The sequence below is a fragment of the Thalia democratica genome, chromosome 1 (assembly GCF_965202585.1).
Source record: "Thalia democratica chromosome 1, ktThaDemo2.hap1.1, whole genome shotgun sequence".
Classification (NCBI taxonomy): Eukaryota; Metazoa; Chordata; class Thaliacea; order Salpida; family Salpidae; genus Thalia; species Thalia democratica.
In genome coordinates, this window is record NC_139165.1 from 104,988,555 (window position 1) to 105,010,979 (window position 22,425).

Consider the following 22,425-nt stretch of genomic DNA (forward strand, 5'->3'; position numbering starts at 1 on the left):
GTTTATTTTCAGTTTTTATAAAATAAACTGTTTGTAATAAACAATGGAAACCCCTGTCGGGCTTTTATTTCGCCAGTATTTAAGGCACCATCTGCAAAACCGAACTTACATTGGTTTGGAGTATTGTGAGGAATTCGAACAACCTCAAACTTATTTCAAAGTGCCTTGGAACAATTACTCCAATGAGAATGAAAACAAAATGTACATTGTGAGTCTTTTTAATTCTGTTTAGTACAGTAGTTCAACTAACTTATGTAGATTGACGAAAACTTCTTTTGTATATATAACACTTATATATTAAAACTTGATATAAATATATTTCAACTTCTAGGTCATTAGTTTTTAGCAAAATAAGTAAATATTACAGAAATTAAACATAAACTTGTATTTTTAGTTCTTTTTTGTTGTTTTTTTTCTTAATACAGGTTGGTCATTTAGTCTGGATTTAATAAATTAGGCAAAAATATCTTGAAAACCTGAAATAATTTTTTTCAAAAAAACTAAAAATTTTAAAAGTTTTAAATGTTAATTTGTGAATTTTAGATTTAATAAAAATACCCAAAATGATTATATACTATTTAGATTTTTTAATTAAAATACATTCAAAGTAGTATAACAGTATACTTTTAATTATTTAAATACACTAAAACGAAACAAGAAAACTTGTACTTTTAAAACCTGGAAGAAAATCAGAAAACCAAGAAATTTTAAAAACAAGTGGCTGCCCTTCTAACAATAAACTTAAACAAATAAAAGCTTTTGAAAAATATAAGTACTATAATGCTAATGTTTAGCTTTTAAAAGTTCGTTTTATTTTAGTAAAAGAGTTGGTTTTTTTAACTTTTATTGTATTTGAAATCAAGTAATACTTGCATTAAATTGACAAAAAATAAAAACATATAAAAGTTTATAAGTTTGTTGTTTTAATGTGTGTTTAATTAAAACCTAAAATTTAATCATATTTGTTAATATTAACATACTAATTTTTATATTCCCTAAAAACCAAACAAAGTGTAATGAAATGTTAAAATAGTAAAAAATTTCTTTTTATAAGTATTTATAATTCTAAAATAATCAATTTTTCATTTATTTTGATTTAAAGAGTACCAAAGAAATGCTTTTTAAGGACAGTTGCAATAAATGTAAATTATATTAGTAGAAGTCAGTTTATAGTTTTTAGTAAAAAAGTTTATTAACATTTATAATCTTCAAGTAGAGGCTTATTATCTTACAGCTTATAAACATTAGTTTGAAATTTATGATGTTTTAGGATTACGTAAAATACAAAGATGGAATTGAAAAGCCAGTAAAAGAATGTAAACAGAGATTTAGACAGATATTGAACAAATCTGCATACGTCAGACTCATACTGGACAACACTAATAGATATCAAGAAAACAATAATAAAATATTCAAGTTCCTCAATAAAGATGAAATAGAAGCAGAGAGTAAGTATGATAATTATGTAAATTTTTCAGTTGTTTTTTAGCTAGCATTAGCTCTCACTTGACAGCTTTAGATGTGGATTTGAAGCTATTTTTTTATAGAATGCACAAATTTGAGTTTTATCTCAAAACTTAAGTATAACTTGAATAGTTTTTTGAAAGCTCGGTTAAAATTTTTGATACCAAGTTGTAAAAAATAAACCACTTGAACTATCTATAGTCACAATTATACTTCTTTAAACAACATATATCAGGGTTGCTAAAAAACCTGGAATTTGAGAAATTTTGAAAACAAACTGGAAAAACCTTGTATTTTGAACAAAATTCACTAGAAAAAAACTGGAATTTTTAATAATTTTAACATGTTAAGTAGTAAAATTTAAATTTGACACAAAAATCTATCATATATATAAAAAGTTCTCATCATCAAACTTCTTTTTATTAAAAAACAAATTTAAAGTATCTTTACAGTATCTTTTTAATGTTTTTTTATACTACTTGACACAGTTTTGTACATTAAACTTAACTTTATATTAAAAATAGACCCAAAAATGTGCTTTTTTAAAAACCTGGAAAAAATTTTGAAAATTTGCCAAAAACATTTGGCAACCCTGATATATGTTAAAAATGCCAAGTTTTATTCATTTGTGACATGTAAACTGTGTTTAGCTCATAAATCTTAATTTAATTACAGTCAACCTAAGTGCACATTTATAGAAGTATTAAACTTTAAAGACAATTATTTTTTGCTTAAAATTTGTAATTAAGAGGTATAAGTTTTTAAATTCTGACGCTTTTTTATAACAGTTAATTTATATAAGTAATTAAATTTTCAAGAATCGATTAGAATAGAGCCTAATTTTAATTTCAGAAATTAAAAAGGCAATAAAGAAAAAGAACAGTAAAGAAAGCGTTTTACAAAGCTCTCCAGACACTCTGTCAACTTTATCTCCCCAAATTTCGACCCCTAAAAATTCTACTCCACAACAAGGTTTTACTCCTCAAATCTCGATTCCTCAAAGATTAAATTCACAAATAAAATTATCTCCACAAGTGTCAATCCCTTTAAATTCCACCCCTCTAAGTGTTCCTCCACAGCTAAATTTGGATCCACAAAGCTCAACACCTCAAGGAAACTTCAACTCTCAACGATTTCCGTTACAACAAGCTGCTACCTCAGAAGTTCTAGATGCTCAACGTCTTAATCCACCAAACCACTTGAATCCACAAGAACTATACCCACAACAAAATTTTACACCACAAATAAATCCACTAGTTTTAGATCCACATCAAAATTTTACACCTCAAAATATACATTTGCAACAAGTTGTAGATCCTCAACTTTCAAATTTAAAGTGTTAGTGGTTATAAACTAATTTGTTATGGCTTTTTTTTTACTTTATTAATTGAAGTTGTTTTTATAAAATTCATATTTTTTGTCTGAAAGTGTCATAACTGATTTTTTTTAATGATTCAATTTAAATATATTTCTAATTAAAAGTTAAGTAGTTTCCAAATTTTATCTAAAATTAAAATTCTAACATGCGAAATTTTCAACTTGTTTTTAAATAACATGTCTTAAAATTGTTAGTGTTATATTTTTGTCTGAAGGTATCATAACTATTTTTTTTGACATAATATATATATAAATGTATATATGTTATAATATAAAACCTAATTGGAAGCTAAATAATTTCTGAAGCTTAATAATAAATTCAAATTCTAACATGTGAAATTTTCAACTTGTTTCTAAATTTACAGTATTACAACAAGTTGATGATTTTTCAACAAATGCAAATAACAACCAAGATGATAGTATGGTAATTTTTCTATTTTTGTTTTAAAGCTATATACAATTATTAAAAGATGTTTAGTAAGGGTCTATGACAATTCAAATACTAAATAAATTTTCAAAAGGCCATATATCAAAAGTAATTTGAAATTTTAAAAAACGAAGAATTTACTAGAAGACCTAGACAAATATTTAAATTAGAATTTTAATAAAAGTTATTAAAATGATAGTAAAATAAACTTTAAAATTTATTTAAACAAGATATTTAATAGATTCTTAAATTTTTTGCACTCATTTATGTACAAGACAATTTAAATAATGTTAAGGTTATAGTTTGTAACATTATGAAACTGTTTTTAGAGTCTTCCAAATTGTTTTGTTTTGCATAGAATTTTCTTTAAAATACATTGCAGAACATTGTTATACCAGGTTTGCCAAAAAGCCTGGAATCCTGGAAAAACCTGGAGTTTGACTATTTAGGCAAAAAAGACTGAAAAAACCTGGAATTTTCAACTATTTTATGTAAATTTTCAATTAGATACGAAAAATCTCATATAATTAATTTTTCATACTTGATTTAAAATTTAATTTATTAATGAATATATTTAAAGTAGCTTTAAAGTATTTTTTCAATGTCGTTGTGCTGTTTACCTCGGATTTTTTTACTTTAAATTTAATTTATACTAAAAATGGTCCAAAAAACTTTTTTTTAACCTAGAAGAAATTCAGAAAATCTAGTGAAAGTTTTCAAAAAATTTTTAGCAACCCTGTTGTACTTTAGTTATACAATATATCTGCTATTTACTTAAGCAATAATTTTCAAATTTTGATTAGCATTTTTATGTGTTTACTTTAGCTTTTTCTCTATACTTCTTATTTGTTAAAAAAGTTTAGTATTTACTTTTTTTAACTTTATCTCTAAAATTAATCTGTATTTACTTTGTATTGCCTTACATAAAATAAGTTATTTGTTTAAAGAGTAATGTGTACAGTATAAAACTATTTCTAGTTTTTAAATTTTTATAAGAGCCTGACTGTTTTTATTTAAAGTTTAAAATGTATTTTATTACAGCAAATACCTGAACTGCCCGAGTTGAGAGATGTTTTACAAGGTTAATTTTGTTTATTATATTTTTAAAATGATAGTATTTTAATAGCATAATTTCTAATAAGTTATACTTATTATTTGTAGTTGAGAGATGTTTTACAAGGTTTGTTGTTTTGTTTATTATTTATAAAACTTAATCGTGTTGTACTTGCAAAATTCTAGTAATTTATACTTTTTATTCGTGGTTTAAAGATGTTTTACAAGGTTTTTTTTACTTTTTATTTTTTAATAATTGTGGTCAAATGCTTTTATAATTTCTAAAAAAATATTATACTTGTTTGTAATTTTATGTTATTTTTATCAACCATTTATTTAAATTTAAATATTTATAACTACTAAAAGAGTAAGAATTTAAGTAAACACTGTAAAATTTTAGTTTTCATTTCCATGATAAAGATAAAAGTAATGCTTTATGCTTTTAATATATATAAATAAGGTAACATACTTATGAAGTGTTTTGTTAATGTTAAATTTTACATTGAACTCATTTTTATTGATCAACAAAACTAATTTTTTTTTTTGATTTTTTTCCAAGAAAATGGATCGGCAAGTTTTAATGAAAATGTCCAAGTAAATCCTTACAATGAAAATAATATCGAAGACTTTAATGAACAGGTAATTATAAAAGTTTTTGAAAAATATCTTAGTTGCGAAGTTTAAAGTAGCGTTTTTATATTTTGAGATAAAATAAGCAAAAGGATTTTTTGTTTAATACATAGAAGTTTACTAAACTTTTTCAAAATTTTTATAAGTTTGTATAAATATAAAGTAAATGTTTACATGATAAAATGTATTACACTATTACTATATATACTTTAGAATCAAAAAAGTTACATAATAGCTTTTATTTCAGAATATGGAAGTTTGTGAATACGATGAAGGTAGTTTGGTATTTTCATGTATTATTTTTTTAACTACATCTAAATGTATTTTTTATTTTGTGTATTTTTTCCAGCCAACAACATACAGTTCAATGAAAGTTCTGAAGTGCACAAGTATTGCAAGAAATACAACATACCAAGTTTTTTTTTCAATTTACATTGAAAAATAAATGTTAACTCCTTTATAGTTCATTAAGCTCATTAGTAATTTTAACATTTAAGTAATTTAAAAGCTGTAAAGTTTTTTGTAAACAACACAGTTAAATGCCTTACCTTTTGTCATTGTATTTAATTTTATATTGAAGGACTACATGTTTTAATAAGTTTATTTTATAAAACATTTCTATAAGCTGCAACTTAAATTTGGAATAAGATTAAAAAAACGTTAAAACTACGTTCTGGATTCGATGCTTTGCTCATGGTCCTAAAAAATAAAATTTTGTTTTTGAGAAGTTTTTAATCTTTTCATCAATTTAAAATTAAAAAACTACCAAAAAACATTTTTATGCTTAAATTAAACATTAACAGTTGAGAATCTTGGAAAATTTTTAGTGAGGGTATCGTACAACGGCATAGTGGTTAAGCAGGATTTGGTTGATTTGAACCACCAGCCCTTGTGGTTCTACTACGGAAAAGTAGCTAAGAGTTTCCCTGAGTTTGTCAGTGAAGGTATGTTTTTGAATTACTTTTATAATTTAGTTGGTAATTTACCATAATACTGCGTACTAAAAAACATTAATTACTCTATAACTTCTTTCACAACTAAAGCTGCATATTAAAAACATTAATAGTTCTTTATATTTTCTTTCACAATTAAAGTTGCATATTAATAACTTTATAAACCAACTAATTAATGGTCCTAATATTGTTTCGAATAGTCCAATTATTAAAGCTTTAAAATGTTTCATTAAAAAGTTTATTTTTTTAAATAGGATTCAACAAAGATGTTGAGTTTGCTCCAAAAGTATTTGAACTTCCAACTCCGGAAAATAATGATTCAACTTCAACGTTTGTTCATTTATATTTAAGTTTATTATTTAATGAAATTGTCATTCCTGTTTATTTTTACTTGCTATTGTTTTTTAAACCATTTTGACGAGTAATTAACTAAAGTTGATTTCGAAGTAAAATATTTAGGAACGAACTTAAATTATTCTCGTTGTTGAACTAAATTATTATTCCTAGTTATTTTTGTAGTCGTTTTTTTTGTATTTATCATTTTTGACAAATAATTAATTAAGTTTGATTTCGAACTAAAATATTTAGGAACACCCTGAAAGGCATACTAGAATCATCGAGACTCGGATTCTTGTTGTGTTACGACGCTTTCAACTGCTCACTGGATATGAAAAGATGCAGCCAGTCCAGGATATACAATGAGAACAATAAGAAGTTTGAAAGAGATCATTTCAGAGTGTTGTTTAAATACGCAGGAGGTTCTATAGACCAGTTTAAAGTTTGTTTTTTCACTTTTTTTTGTATGTCAGGGTTGCCAAAACACCTGGAAATTTGAGAGATTTTGAAAAAAATACCTGGAACTTTGACCCAAAGTCATAAAAAAACTTAAGTTTTAAACTATTTGTACATGTAAAGTAACAAAAATTCGATTAGGTTCGAAAAGTATGGCTTAAGGACAGAAAAAAAAAGCTGTACCATTTTTATTCTTTTAAACACATTTAAAGTAGCTGTACAGTATGTTTTCAATGTTGTTATACTTGTTAAGACAGTTATTTTTTAACAAAAACTTGTTTTTAAAATCCTGGAAGAAATTTACAAAGCCCTGGTATATTAAAAATCAAAAATACCAAGTTTTATGTCAATGAAATAAAAGTTAATAAAATTTAATTTTAATACTCAAAAACTGTTTGCTAAAATATTGAAATTATTTACTTAATTCTAAAACTTTTTTAGAAAACTTATACCTTATAATAAACCTTTTTGCAGGCGCTATTGAAAATAGGTGAATATACCGACTTTCCCAAACTCACAGTGGAAATTGAATCAGTTCTCATAAGAAGACTTCAAAAAATTCAATTAAAACTGAAAAGAATTAACGGAGGCACAAACCAAAACGATAGCAACTCCAATTCCAATGTAATTTTTGTTAGTGAAGAAAATACAAATGACAAATTTGTTAATCAAATGGAAAGTTTGGGTATTTAAATAAGTTTTGATTTATGGATAACTTAATTGAGTAAATTTTTAAGGTTAATTTTATTTTTATTAGCTTTTTATTTTTTGACGTTTTATTTAAACAACTTAAATTTCTTTTTATAGTAATTTTAAACTTATTTTTATATCACTTTAATCTTTTCGTTCACTATCAATTTTAAGAAACTCTACTTCAGAGTTGAAAACAAATATGTTCTTTTTTACTGTTCTTTAATTTTTTCGTTTATTTTCATTAATTTTAATGCCTTTACTTGATTGTAATAATGGATATTTTTAGTTTCTTTTATTTATTTCTTTTTACAACTTCTTTTGTTAAAAACATTTTTTTAAACCAATGCCTAAGTTTAAAGAAACATTGAAAGCAATATTTCAGTATACTTTTCAAATAATTTTTTGAACTGTTTCTTTCATTAGGACTACAAGAAAAAAATTAAACAAAGATGTTTTACAAATGTTTAACTGTTGTTAAGAAGCTGTTGTTTTGCAACACTTTTTAAAAATTGAACTATTAATTATGTTTAAATGCCTTTTTTCATAAGTTTTAATAATCATGATTACTGTTAAATTTTGGTTTTGAAAGCGTCCTTAGAACTCAACAACTTGATTGCCTTTGCAAATTATTTTTGAGCTTTTATTTTGTTCCAAAAATTTTTTACTGCTCTTTTTAGAATATTCACTACCTTTAAATTTAAATTAGTCGTTAAAACCAAGCCAAATAACATTATAAAAGTGTTTTTTAATAAACATTCCATTTGAAAGTGAAACCAAACTTTTACCACAAACTTCAAATAATTTCTTTTTCAAAAGGTTGTATTGTTACTAACTGTCAATTTTTAAGGTGTGTATCAACGCCTAATTCAGGTTTATTTAACCTTATATTAAAGTTATTGAAACAAAAGTAATTTTAGTAGTAACTTATTAAAAGTAAATGTTTTTAATCATTGGCTAAATGTTTTATGCGTTTTGATTGAGAAAGCTTTAATTTTGTTATACAAACATTCTTAAATAACTTTTTTTTTTATTTATACCAAAATCCTAGATTTCTGCCCTAATAATAAGTAGTATTCTTACTAGTTATTTTCTACCGTCAATTATTTAAAGTGCATAAAAAACATTCTTTGAAGATTTTTCTACTGTTATTATTATTGACATGAATGAACATTCTTTAAACAAAATATCATGATTAAACTAATTGTTTTCTTATCAATTATATTTGTTATGATTTTTTCGTTGCTAAAGCTTTTCTTGTTGTACAAACATTCCCTAATTTGTTAATTTTTTATATCATGTTAAAAGTTGTTGTATTTTAAATTATTTATGGAAACTTGTTCACTACTTTTTTTTTGCCAAAATATTACTTTTTCTATAAGAATAGAGTTGCTTATAAAACTAAAGTTCTTTTTAAGTGTAATTTTTGTAAGCAATAACATAAAATAAAAATGTTTAAAAATTTCATTAATAAAAATTTTTTTACGCATGTAAATAACATTTCATTACCAAAAACAAATTTTAGTTTTCCTTTCTTTTAGTTTCTTTATTTCAATAAAAGTTATATGAAAATAAAACTAAAACCTTTTTTGTTATTAAAAAGCTTAGTATATTTTTTTACACATCTAAAAATTTATTTTAGTAAATGAATTTTTGATAGAGATAACAACAATATTTTTTCACAAATAGTTTTTGAAAAACAACAAATTTTGATTATAAGGTATTGAAATGTTAAAACAGTTAAATAAATACTAAAATATACCAATATGTATTATAAATAATTTCTTATAACCTTATTTAGTGTTAATAATTGGATTCTTAGTGTTATAAAATTTTAAGTTTAATTTTAGTAAACTTATGTATGTTATCTCTGATATTAATTTAACTAATAAAGTAAGTTTGTGTGGCAAAATTTTTATGAATTTATACTGTGCAATTGTATCTTTTTCAGTAATTGTAAGTTTTTAAAATACAAATAATTTAAATATGATAATTCACACATTATTTTTTTTGAGTAGTTTTAAACTACTTTAAGGTTCTGGTTTTTGAAAGGGTTACTAAAGAAAAGAAAGTAATTGACTGTTTTTCACCAAAACTATTTGATATTAAAGTTTTTTTTTGCTAGTTAAATCAAATTTTCTTTTTGACTACATATAAGTATTTAGACAATAAAAACTAAACATGAAAGAAAAAAAGTTGCGTATTTGAGCGTATTACTACAACTGAGTTATTTTTCAAATCAGAACCTTTATAATTGTTTAACAATCAAAAGTGCTTAAAATATTTGGTCCAAATATTTTTTGAACAAAAAAACCTTTCGGTTATCGATTTATACGCCACGGTTAAAGTTTAATAGCTTGTCCAGGACAAAAGACCTTGCTTAAGCTCAGCGGTCCTAAAACTTATATTTTTTAACACCTAATAAGTTGATACATAAGCAGTACAATAGTAAAAACCACTAACAGTTACGACAAAAAGTAAATCAACTACCCGTACAGTTAGAGTTGCTATTTTACCTGTAATTTCAGAGATTAAAAAAATAAATGCAACGTTGAACAAGTTCATGAAAAAACTTGGAATTTTGAACGATTTTTATTTGTTGATGACAAAGTTTAGATTGAATGAAAAATATACAATTTAAAAAATTATTTATTCAATGCACTTTAAGTAGCATTACAGAATCTTTTCTTAGATTTTATACAAATAAAAGCACTTTATCACCTAAAATTTAACTTTCTACTCATAAAAGTTAATAAAACTTGTACTTGAAAAACCTGGAAGATAATAAAATAAAAGCTATCCCGATATATTTTAGCACGAAAGTTTATTTTATAAGCAATAATGTACTTAGCTTTCTAAAAATGAACCAATTAAGAAACATAACATTAACTTACATGTTTACAGTATTTCTTCATCAAAGTTAGTTTTAGAACGTTTTTTATTGAGCCAAAATGAAAAAAGGCTATCCTATACATAATTTTGCAAAATCATACAAAAAGTACTTAACAACAGTAATATGATTACTAACTGTACATTTCGAGTTGTATTAGTGATTAAAATGTTTATTTCTCTTAATAACTAACTGTTTAGCATTTAAAAAAATTACTTACACTAAGCTATTTTAATAAAAAAAACAATTTAGCATTAGGTATGTTAGTTTTCTTTTTGATTAATTTATTTCAAACAATCTAAGATGGACAGACACTATTTTAGTCATAATAGATAAAACTACAAAAAGTGATATTAAATAATAAAGCTTAAAGCAATAGTAAGCAACCTTTTAAGTAAAATGAGTTTACTATCTTACGCTGGTAACTGCTTTAAAAACAAAGATGAATAAATCACGTTTAAAAGAGCAAATATGTAACAAAAAATATTAATTAAAAGGTAATATGCTCACAAGCAAAAAAAGCATCAATGTTGATATTTATTATTAAAATATTTAAAAGAGCCGGTCAAGACACTTCAATGTCAATACTTAGAAGTTTTTAAAGCCTTGTTAGCAGCTTAAAGTAGCTTTAAGATTCTGAATCAGCGAACAAAAAAAAAACGGCTATAAAACTGCTTCTTTTTAGTAACTACAAAAACTTGAAGATTTCTACTGCGTTTTAACGAAAAATTGTGAATATTCTGTATTGTTTCAAAAAATATTTCAAATTGAAAAACATGTCGCGAAACAGATGTTTCTGCTTGGCGAGACGTTTTTTGCCCGAACTTAAACTGATGTATTATGTTTATACATAGCTACAATTCAGTGGCTTTAGAATTTCGACTTAGCGAACAAGGCTTTAGAACTTCTTTGTATGTCGCACAATTTTAAGATATATACCTTAGTACAGATCTTATGCTCAGAACTGTAAACTGTTGTACATCGTCGATTAATGTGAATTGAACTGGGTATAGCTACATTTCAGTAGCTTTAAAAAAGAAGAAAAGCAGATTGTAGAAGTCAATCATTTAATAATGCTGAAAAGTTAGTAAAACTTTCAAAAACATTTTTATGCACTCTTCCCAGACATGACGTCACTAAACTGTTCAAAATGCAAAATTACAGGATACAACTGACTCGTAGTTTTTCTATAAACTTTAGTGATACAATTCTTAAAGTAATATTACATACACTATAAACAAATGAAACTAATTTAGTTCTTACTTTTAATACTTGTTCTTTAAACATTGAAAGTTTTCCAGAAGAAATATTCTGTTATATATGGACCACTATTGTCAGCAGTTTATTATAATAGGGATATATACGACCTAGCAATACAAATTGAAATAAAAGTATTTTAAAACTTTGGTCTTAATATGATTTTTAGTACACAGCAGTGCTTAATGAATGATTATTTAACTAAAAATTTGCTTTAAAAGATATTTTTGTACTTAAAAAGTACGATTTTGTTTAGTTTTTACAATTCATCAATATTAGCGGCCGTTTGAAAATTATCTAACAATAATTTTCCATCGACTAGAAAAATTGTCCAATGTTTTCTAAATTCTCTAAATAGTTAGGACTAAACTACACCATGCATTAGCGAGCATGGAAACATATTTATTGCTTAAAAGTATGCAAAATTTGCATTTAGAAGTTTGTGCAGTTTGTTTTTTTGTATGTAAATTATTTTGCTTTTTTATATTTCAAAATAAAATACTTTATAAATTTCAAGTTGCTGTTAAATTTTATCCTGCTGTTTTATATAAAGTTTTATGCAGTATTAAGTTTTTAAGCACATCTTTAAAGTTTTAAAGTTTAGTCAATATCTATAAAACAGACTAAAAAAATCATTTTAATTTTATAGCAAGTATTGCTGTTTACAACAAACGATTTTATTTGACTATTTTTATGTCAGGTTATATGAATTAAAACAGTCAAAATATATAGTTTTAGCAGTTTACAATTTTTATATATCAAAGAGCTAGGCAAAATTTAAACAAACTCATCATTTAAGTTAATGGAAGAGCCTTTAATAAACTCTGTAGATAGTTTTATAAACTTTAATATTTTTTGTAAAAATTCTTGTTTTCAATAAAAACAAAAAAATTCAGCGAACAAAAAAAAAACGGCTATAAAACTTCTTCTTTTCAGTAGCTACAAAAGTTAAAAAAATTTGTACTGCCTTTTAACGAAAAGTTATGAATAATTTGTATTATTTCAAAAAATATTCCAAGTTGAAAAGCGTGTCGCGAGACAGATTTTTCTGCCTGGCGAGACGTTTTTTGCCCAAACTTACACTGATAAGTCGTGCCTATACATAGCTACAGTTCAGTGGCTATAAAATTTCGACTTAGCGAACAAGGCTTTAGAACTTCGTTGTATGTCGCACAATTTCAAAATATATACCTAAATACATGACTTATGCTCAGAACTGTAAACCGTTGTTAATTTTCGTTTAATCCGTATTGAACTATGTTTAGCTAAGTTTCAGTAGTTTTAAAAATAAGAAAAGCAAGTTGTAGAAGTCACACAATCAATAAATGCTGAAAATTTAATTTAACTTTCTGAAAAATTTTATGCATTTTTCCAGACGTGACGTCACTAAACTGTTCAAAATGCAAAATTACGAGATACAATTGACTCGTAGTTTTCTATAAATTTTAGTGATACAATTCTTAAAGTAATATTACATACACTATAAACAAATGAAACTAATTTAGTTCTTACTTTTAATACTTGTTCTTTAAACATTGAACGTTTTCTAGAAGAAATATTCTCTTAAGTATGGACCACTACTGTCAGCAATTTATTATAATAGGGATATATACGACCTAGCAATACAAATTGAAATAAAAGTATTTTAAAACTCGGTCTTAATATGATTTTTAGTGCACAGCAGTGCTTAATGAATGATTATTTCATTACAAATTTGCTTAAAGATAGATTTATTTTGTACTTAAAAAGTACGATTTGTTTAGTTTTTACAATTCATCAATATAAGCGGCCGTTTAAAAAATGTCTAACAATAATTTCTTATCGACTAGAAAAATGTCCAATGTTTTCTAAATAGTCAGGACTAAACTACATCATACATTAGTGTGCATTATACTAAACAAAACTACGGTAAAATATCACGGTTACTGGTAGAATAGTATACTCCCATGGTGTGCACCTGTGCACATTATTGTGCATGGAAACAGATTTATTGCTTAAAAGTATGCAAAATTTGCTTTTAAAAGTTTGTGCAGTTTGTTTTTACCTATGTAAATTTTTTTGCTTTCTTATATTTCAAAAAAAAAAACTTGATAAATTTCAAGTTGCTTGAAATACCTTGGAAGGGTTTTTCCTGCTGTTTTATATAAAGTTTTGTGCAGTATGAAGTTTTTAAGCACACTTTTAAAGTTTAGGCAATATTTTAAAAACAATTAAAAATAATTTTAATTTTATACAAGTATTTCTATTTAAAACAACCGATTTTATTTGATTATTTTTATGTCAGGTTACATGAATTAAAACAGTGCAAACACATAGTTAAATATTTTAAATACACACTTTAAATAACATTGAAATATTATGTTTAATATTATTAATCAAAAATATATTAAACTAATATTAAATAACAATTAAAATTTTTAATTGGCGAATAAAAATAAAACGGCGACAGTACCTCTTTTGTATGTCGAAAAATTTCAAAATATCTGCCGTAACACGGGTCTTCTGCTGTGCCATCTATAATCTGTTTTTAATTGAGTATAGCTACTTTTGAGTAACTTTAAATTTGAACCAAATATAGAGCTGATAGAATTAGTCGTACAATTGTTAAATGCTGAAAATATTGTACAACTTTCAAAAATATTTTTAATCATTTTTCCCAGGCGTGACGTCACTAAACTGTTCAGAATTGTTTCTTAGTTTTTATTTTTTTTTGTAGTACAATTTTTAAAATACTTTCATATACACTTCAAACAAATGAAACAAATTAAATTCTTGCTTTTAATAGTTGTTCTTTAAGCATTACAAGTTTTCTAGATGAAATACTCTATTACATATGGGCTTCTACTACTACTATCAGTTTATTATAATAGGGATATATACGACCTAGCAATACAAACTGAAATAAAAGTATTTTAAAACTCGGTCTTAATATGATTTTTAGTACACAGCAGTGCTTAATGAATAATTATTTCATTAAAAATTTGCTTTTAAAGATATTTTTGTACTTAAAAAGCACGGTTTTGTTTAATTTTTACAATTCCTCAATATTAGCGGCCGTTTAAAAAATATCTAACAATAACTTTCCATCGACTCGAAAAATTGTTTAAATTTTCTAAATAGTCAGGACTAAACTACATCATACATTAGTGTAAACTATACTAAACAAAATCACGGTAAAGTATCACAGTTACTGGTAGAATAGTATACACATTAGTGTGCATGGAAATAGATTTATTGCATAAAAGTATGCAAAATTTGCTTTTAGAAGTTTGTGCAGTTTTTTTTATGTATGTAAATAGTTTTGCTTTCTTTTATATTTCAAAATAAAATACTTTATAAATTTCAAGTTGCTTTAAAAAATAAAAAACCAAATACTTTTTTGGATTTTTTCTGCTGTTTTATATAAAAAAATTCAGTATTCAGTTTTTAAGCACATATCTAAAGTTATCAAATTTAGGCAATACTTTTTAAACAAACAATAACGTTAAAGTTTTATAGCAAGTATTACTGTATACAACAACAAATTTTATTTTCCTATTTTTGTAACAAATTACATGAAATAAAACAGTTTTATTTTTAATTTTCAAACCATGACAATATAAAATAAAAATTTGAAATGATAGTAAATGCACCTAGAAAAAAAACCTGACAAAAAACTCAATTTGAGACCAGTTTTTAGTTTATAAAAGATTCTAACTCTGGCTTTTTTATTCACATTAACCTTTCACAAACATTTTTTTTTTGTCATAAGTCATTCTTTAACTGTACAGAACCTTGCTAATTTAACAATTTTAATTTTAAAATAATAATATCTACTCAAGTGTAAAATTATCTAATTTTTGTAAAAGAAAGTCTGAAATTAAGACAAAGTAGATTTAAAACATGAAGAAATCTATATGCAGTTTTGCTTATTATAATTGTTTGCAAAAAACATTGTGTTAATATAGATTCATAAAATTACTTTTACTAGTCATAGTTAATAAAACAGAGTAACTGGTTTTACCTAAAAATCTTTTGAAAAAGTTTATATTATAATCATCAAAATACAGAAAAGAATGTTTAAATCAAATATCATAATTCAAACTGAGAACAAAGTTAGAATTGCGACTTGTTGCCAACTTACATTGTAATCAATTGATAACGCTTTTAACTTAAGCTATATTTAGTAATATTAAAATTACTTTATTTTACTTCTTAGAATGTTTTAAAACATTTGTATTTATTTCTAGTTAAACAAACTTTTTGATGATGCTTTCTACAAAAATCTATTTAATTCTAATGATGACAACCTTAATATTATTGAGGCAAACTTTTTGCTGAACTAATTAATAAAATTTGTACTTATTTTAAGTCTATATACATATATAAAACTTTACAATGTACTTAAAAGTTTGCAGTTATAAGCACTCGTAATCCCTTACCTTTCGACTTTATAAAGTAACTTACCATGCTGTACAAAAACGTTTTAAGAAACTTTAACTTATAAAACCTACATTCCACATCAAAAAGTTTACTATATAAAGCTGTTTAAACTGTAATTTAATTGATAAAAAATGATAATATAGTACAATCTTTATTGTGTAATAAATAGTACTTGCTTAAACTAGAGCTACTTTGTTTCATAGTATATAACAAACTTTAGAATAATTAAGCAGTAACTTTGAAATCAATAAATGGATAACGTACGGTCACGGGCCTTGACTGCATTCAACATACATATATGTGGTCTACGACTCGATAACCGAGAGGTTTTTCGTACACATAGGTCTTTAAACTAAAAACTATTTGAATATTTTCGTTTTTTATTTTGTTAAATAAGCTCACTATAATATATTAACTGTACTATAGTATATAAAAAAAAATTGTTGTTCAAAAAGTTTATTTTTTAGTAAAGTGCTTTGTTAATGTTTTATATAAGTGATTTTATTAAATTAAAACTTCATTTCAATTTTTGCTAATAGAGAGTGGTTTATAGTTTTAACTTTGAAGCTTTTCTGTAAGACTAAATTTACTATAAAGTTTTTCGCGGATAGGACACGTTTTAACCTCTAATATCAAATAAATAAACACTTTTAATAAAAAGGTCTTCCAAAATTATAATGAAAAATTAAAAATCATTTCTGTTTAATATAATTAGAGTATATTTTTTAAAAATATCATTTATAGAGAAGCTTAATTTTGTGTATTTCAAAAGCTTTAGCTAAGCTGAAAATATTTCGAAAGCCAGATATTCTGTATGACGGAAAGTATTTTTCTGAGTTCACCGTAGATAATGCTAGTGATTGATTGATTTTTGTTTAGCCACAATTTAGTGACTTCAAATGAATTTGGAATATACAATAACGAATGTGTAAGTAGTTATATAGATTTATAAGATTTCAAAAACATTTTTATGCGCATTTTTTATTCTTGACGTCAGGAAAATGATCAGAATGTAGATTTTAAAAACAGAATATATGTTGCTGATTTACTGTTGTGAAACCTCTTATAAACCATTATATGAAATATTTATTATATGCACTTTGAAATATTTGTCCTGGACATTACATTAAACTGTACCCATATGACTCGATAACCAATAAGTTTCTCGTACACCAGATCATTAGACCAAACTTTTTGAGCTATTATTTTTAATCCTTCAACAAACATTTAACTTATATAACTAAGAATTTAATTTTTATTTTCAATGTTTGTACTCTAAACATTACAAATTTTTCAGTTAGAAATCTAGTAAATAGTCTTTGAAATTAATTTTTGTATAATTACTATTTAAAAAGCACTCTTGTTACTATAAATTAAGAGTATATTACAAAATATTGTGTACAGATAACTTAATTGTGCAAGATATTTTCAGGATAAGTAATGTGCTGCGAGCCAAATTTTTCTGCGTGATGAGACGTCCAGCAGATACCAACACTGATGAATTATGTATATGTATAGTAACAATTTAGTGGCTTTAAAATTTCAAATTGGCAAATAAAAGTAAAACGTCGACAGTGCCTCTTTGTATGTCGAACTACTTCAAAATACATATAGCAACACGGATCTTCTGCTGTGCATCTATAAACTGTAATTAGTTATAGGTTAATCGGTAATAAATAGTTTCGAGTTTGCTACTTTTTAGTGGTTTTAAATTAGAAGCGCGCGAACGTTATAAAGTGTAGTCATACAATATTTAAATGCTGAAAATTTTGTACAACTTTCAAAAATATTTTTATGCATTTTTCCCAGGCGTGACGTCACTAAACTGTTCAGAATTGACTCTTAGTTTTTTTTTTTGTAGTACAATTCTTAAAATACTTTCATACACACTTCAAACAAATGAAACTAATTAAATTCTTATTTTTAATAGTTTTTCTTTAAATATTGAAAGTTTCCGGAAGAAATAATATATTATATATATGGACCACTACTATTAGCAGTTTATTATAATAAGGATTCACCTAGCAAAACAAATTGATTTTTTTTTCAAGTATTTTAAAACTTGTTCCTAATATGATTTTTGGTACACAAGCAGTTCTTAATGAATGATCATTCCATTACAAATTTACTTTTAGATAGATTTTTTTTCTACTTTAAAAATACGATTTTGTTTAGTTTCTACAATTCATCAATATTAGCGGCCATTTAAGAATTATCTAGCAATAATTTCTCATCGACTAGAAAAATTGTCCAATGTTTTCTAAATAGTCATGATTAAACTACACAATACATTAGTGTACACTATACTAAACAAAAGTACGGTAAAGTATCACAGTCACTGGTAGAATAGTATACTATCATGGTGTGCACGTTAGTGTGCATGATAACAGATTTGTTGCATAAAAGTATGCAAAATTTGCTTTTAGAAGTTTGTGCAGTTTGTTTTTTATGTATGTAAATAGTTTTGCTTTCTTTTATATTTCAAAATAAAATACTTTATAAATTTCAAGTTGCTTGAAAAAAACAAAAAACCATATACCTTTTTGGGTTTTTCCTGCTGTTTTATATAAGGTTTTATGCAGTATTAAGTTTTAAAGCACACTTTTAAAGTTTTCGAGTTTAGTAAATATCTATAAAACAAAATAAAAATTCATTTTAATTTTATAGTAAGTATTGCTGTTTATAACAAACGATTTTCTTTGACTATTTTTATGTCAGGTTATATGAATGAAAACAGTCAAAATATATAGTTTTAGCAGTTTATAATTTTTGTTCATCAAAGAGCTAGACATAATTTAAACAAACTCACCATTTAAGTTAATGGAAGAGCCTTTAATAAACTCTGTAGATAGTTTTATAAACTTTAATATTTTTTGTAAAAATTCTTATTTTCAGTAAAAACAAAAAATTCAGCGAACAAAAAAAAAAACGGCTATAAAACTTCTTCTTTTTAGTAGCTACAGAAATTTAAAGACTCATACTGCGTCTTAACGAAAAGTTATGAACAATCTGTTTTATTTAAAAAAATATTCCAAGTTGAAAAACGTGTCGCGAGACAGATGTTTTTGCCTGGCGAGACGTTTTTTGCCCAAACTTACACTGATCTGTTGTGCCTATTTAGTTACACACTATTTATTTACACAGTTAAGTGGCTATAAAATTTCGACTTTGCTATCGAGGTTTTAGAACTTCTTTGTATGTCGCAAATATATACCTAATTACATGTCTTATGCTCAGAACTGTAAAATTTTGTTAATCGTCGATTAATCTGTATTGAACTAAGTTTAGCTACATTTCAGTAGTTTTAAAAATAAGAAAAGCAAGTTGTAGAAGTCACACAATTAATAAATGCTGAAAGATTAATACAACTTTCTAAAATATTTTTATGCATTTTCCAGAGGTGACGTCACTATACTGTTCAAAATGCAAAATTACAAGATACAATTGACTCGTAGTTTTCTATAAACTTTATATAAACTTTCAGTTTATTATAATATGGATATATACGACCTAGCAATACAAATTGAAATAAAAGTATTTTAAAACTCGGTTCTAATATGATTTTTGGTACTCAGCAGTGCTTAATGAATGATTGTTTCATTAAAAATTTGCCTTTAAAGATATTTTTGAACTTAAAAAATACGATTTTGTTTAGTTTTTACATCTCATCAGTATTAGCGGCCATTTAAAAATTATCAAACAATAATTTCCCATCGACTCGAAAAATTTTTCTATATTGTCAGGACTAAACAACATTATACGTTAGTGAACACTATACCAAACAAAAGTAAAGTAAAGTATCACAGTTACTGGTAGAATAGTATACTCTTATGGTGTGCACCTGTGCACAAAAGTGTGCATGAAAACATATTTATTACATCAAAGTATGCAAAATTTGCTTTTAGAAGTTTGTGCAGTTTGTTTTTGTGTATGTAAATTATTTTGCTATTTTATATTTCAAAATAAAATACTTTGTAAATTTCAAGTTGCTTGAAAAAAACAAAAAACCATATACCTTTTTGGGTTTTTCCTGCTGTTTTGTATAAAGTTTTATGCAGTATCAAGTTTTTAAGCACACTTTTAAAGTTTTAAAGTTTAGGCAATACTTTTTAAATTAACCTAAAAAAAAATATATCAAGTGTTGCTGTATACAACAACAAATTTACTTTCTTGTTTTTATATTAGATTACATAAAAAAAAAATGCAAACTTATAGTTTTAGCAGTTCACAATTTATATTTATCAAAGAACTAGACAAAAATTAAAAAAAAAACCTTTGATAAACTCTGTAGATAGTTTTATGAATTTTAATGTATTTTTTTTTAATACTTGTTTTGGACGAAGTTTAACACATTACCTTAAATAATTATTATTAGATTATATTTTGTTGCTGTTTATATGATTATTTTTTGCTTCGTCTAAATTGTTTGCAAAAAGTTTAAACATTGTGTGAAATAAGATTCATAAAAATTCCCTTAATAAACGTAGCTAATAAAACAGAACTAGTAGAGGTTTTAACTAGAAGTCTTTCGAATAAGTCTTATTACGCACACCAAGACACTGAAAAGACTGTTTTAATCAAACATCGTTTTTCAAACTGAGAACAAAGTTAGAATTGTGCTTTGTTGCCAAGTTACTGTTACATTGTAAACAACAGAAAACGCTTTTAATTTAAGCTATACTTAGTAATAAAAAAATTACTCTTTTTTTCTTAGACTATATTAAAACATTTGTTCCGTGTACTTAAATATTATTTTTAAATACAGCTCTTTATTACCATTCTTAATGGATAGACATACTTAAATTTCAGAATAGAGTAAATACTTTTATATTGTAGCCAAGCTAACTGTACAAGTAGTTAGAAATGTCTTTAAAACTTGCTTTTTAAAAGTTTTGGAAACATGTAAATAATACATGTAAAGAAGATCTCTACTCTGATATCATAGATAAACAATGTAGCAGTAACCATGTATTTGTTATCATAACAGTTGTTTTAGAAAACTTGCAATTAAATATAAGTATTGTGTACTTAACATAACAAATTTATTAAATTACGTTTAGAGCGACTAAAAGCAAATAACTATAATTAGCTAAAGTATTTTATTTTTTTGATTAGTTGATAAATAGTAAAAAAATTAAATCTTCATAAAAAATAAATTCAAATAAAGCTACGTTTAAAAAATTTTTTATTAGTAGCAATCTAAATAAAAAAAATACTTGTAACAGTACTAGATAGTAAAGTTTACACTCATTACTAGTTTATCCACATTAGAAAACAAATTTTTGGATGATACGAAAGTTTATTCATTTCTAATGATAACAACCTTAATATTAAAGTTGACACAAACTTTTTGCTGAACTAGTTATTAAAGTTTGTATTTGTTTTATTAGAAACTTTCTGAAGATGTTTTTTACAGAAGTTGGAGTAATATTTTAGTCAAATAGTAACAATATGTATTCTAGGCAGCTATATATAGACAAACATTTTTTTAAACAGGCGTGTTTAAAAAGTTATAAAAAACAAAATACTGAAACCATGTATGAAAATAAAGTGTGTAGCCAAAATCAATTAGCTAAACAATTTAAATGAAAATGTTTACAACTCTACCAAAAGAATACCAGATATGAAAATACAAGTATTATAAACTTTTCCAAAACAGCTAAGTAAATATTATTTGCTTCAATGTAAAATGATTCATGTATAGGTAAACAACTATCCATGTGGGGTGGGTATCACTTTTACCTTAAAAAAAAAATAAAATTTTTAAAAAATGTCGCTGTGCAAAAGTGTCACCTCGTGCAAAAGCGACGCCGTGCAAAAGTGTCCCCTCGTGCAAAAGTGACGCTCGTGCAAAAGAGTCGCCGTGCAAAAGTGTCCCCTCGTGCAAAAGTGACCCTGCGTGCAAAGGTTACGCCGTGCAAAAGTGTCCCCTCGTGCTAAAGTGACGCTCGTGCAAAAGAGTCGCCGTGCAAAAGTGTCCCCTCGTGCAAAAGTGACCCTTCGTGCAAAAGTGACCCTCGTGCAAAAGTGTCCCCTCGTGCAAAAGTGTCTTCGTGCAAAAGTGACGCTCGTGCAAAAGTGACCCGTTCCCTATTTAAACAGATGCTATTTAACATATTTGTTTCATTTTGCTATATTTACAACTCTATTTCCAAATAATTATTTAAACCAAGTTTATGACACTGGTATTTTTTTATTGTTTAAAATATCAAACAAACAAGATTACTGATTAAAATACAATAAACAAGTTGACTAAAAGTCTATTTTTGAATATGTATGAATGGTTTCTAAAATTAAAACTACTTACTTGTATTTTTGAAAATAGCAAACTTAAGTTAAAGATTCTTTTTAAACAATAAAAATCAAAAGTTTTATAATCTAATATTGTTGTTGTAAATGTATTGAAAACTACTTTGTAATTTTTAAGACAAAGTTAAAACGTCTAACTTATAATAAAAAATATCTAAACA

General features: G+C 25.1%; 1 protein-coding gene across 1 annotated transcript; it reads left to right on the forward strand.

The window, feature by feature from the left end:
* The first annotated feature begins 43 nt into the window (after positions 1 to 43).
* LOC145842092 (uncharacterized) lies at positions 44 to 7,395 on the forward strand. Its single transcript, XM_082949475.1, has 12 exons — positions 44 to 208; positions 1,271 to 1,448; positions 2,317 to 2,802; positions 3,207 to 3,265; positions 4,310 to 4,349; positions 4,881 to 4,960; positions 5,199 to 5,226; positions 5,301 to 5,366; positions 5,755 to 5,895; positions 6,159 to 6,234; positions 6,493 to 6,682; positions 7,171 to 7,395. The coding sequence occupies exons 1-12, from the start codon at positions 44 to 46 to the stop codon at positions 7,387 to 7,389; spliced, it is 1,728 nt and encodes a 575-aa protein (XP_082805601.1). The 3' UTR covers positions 7,390 to 7,395.
* The last annotated feature ends 15,030 nt before the right edge of the window (positions 7,396 to 22,425 follow it).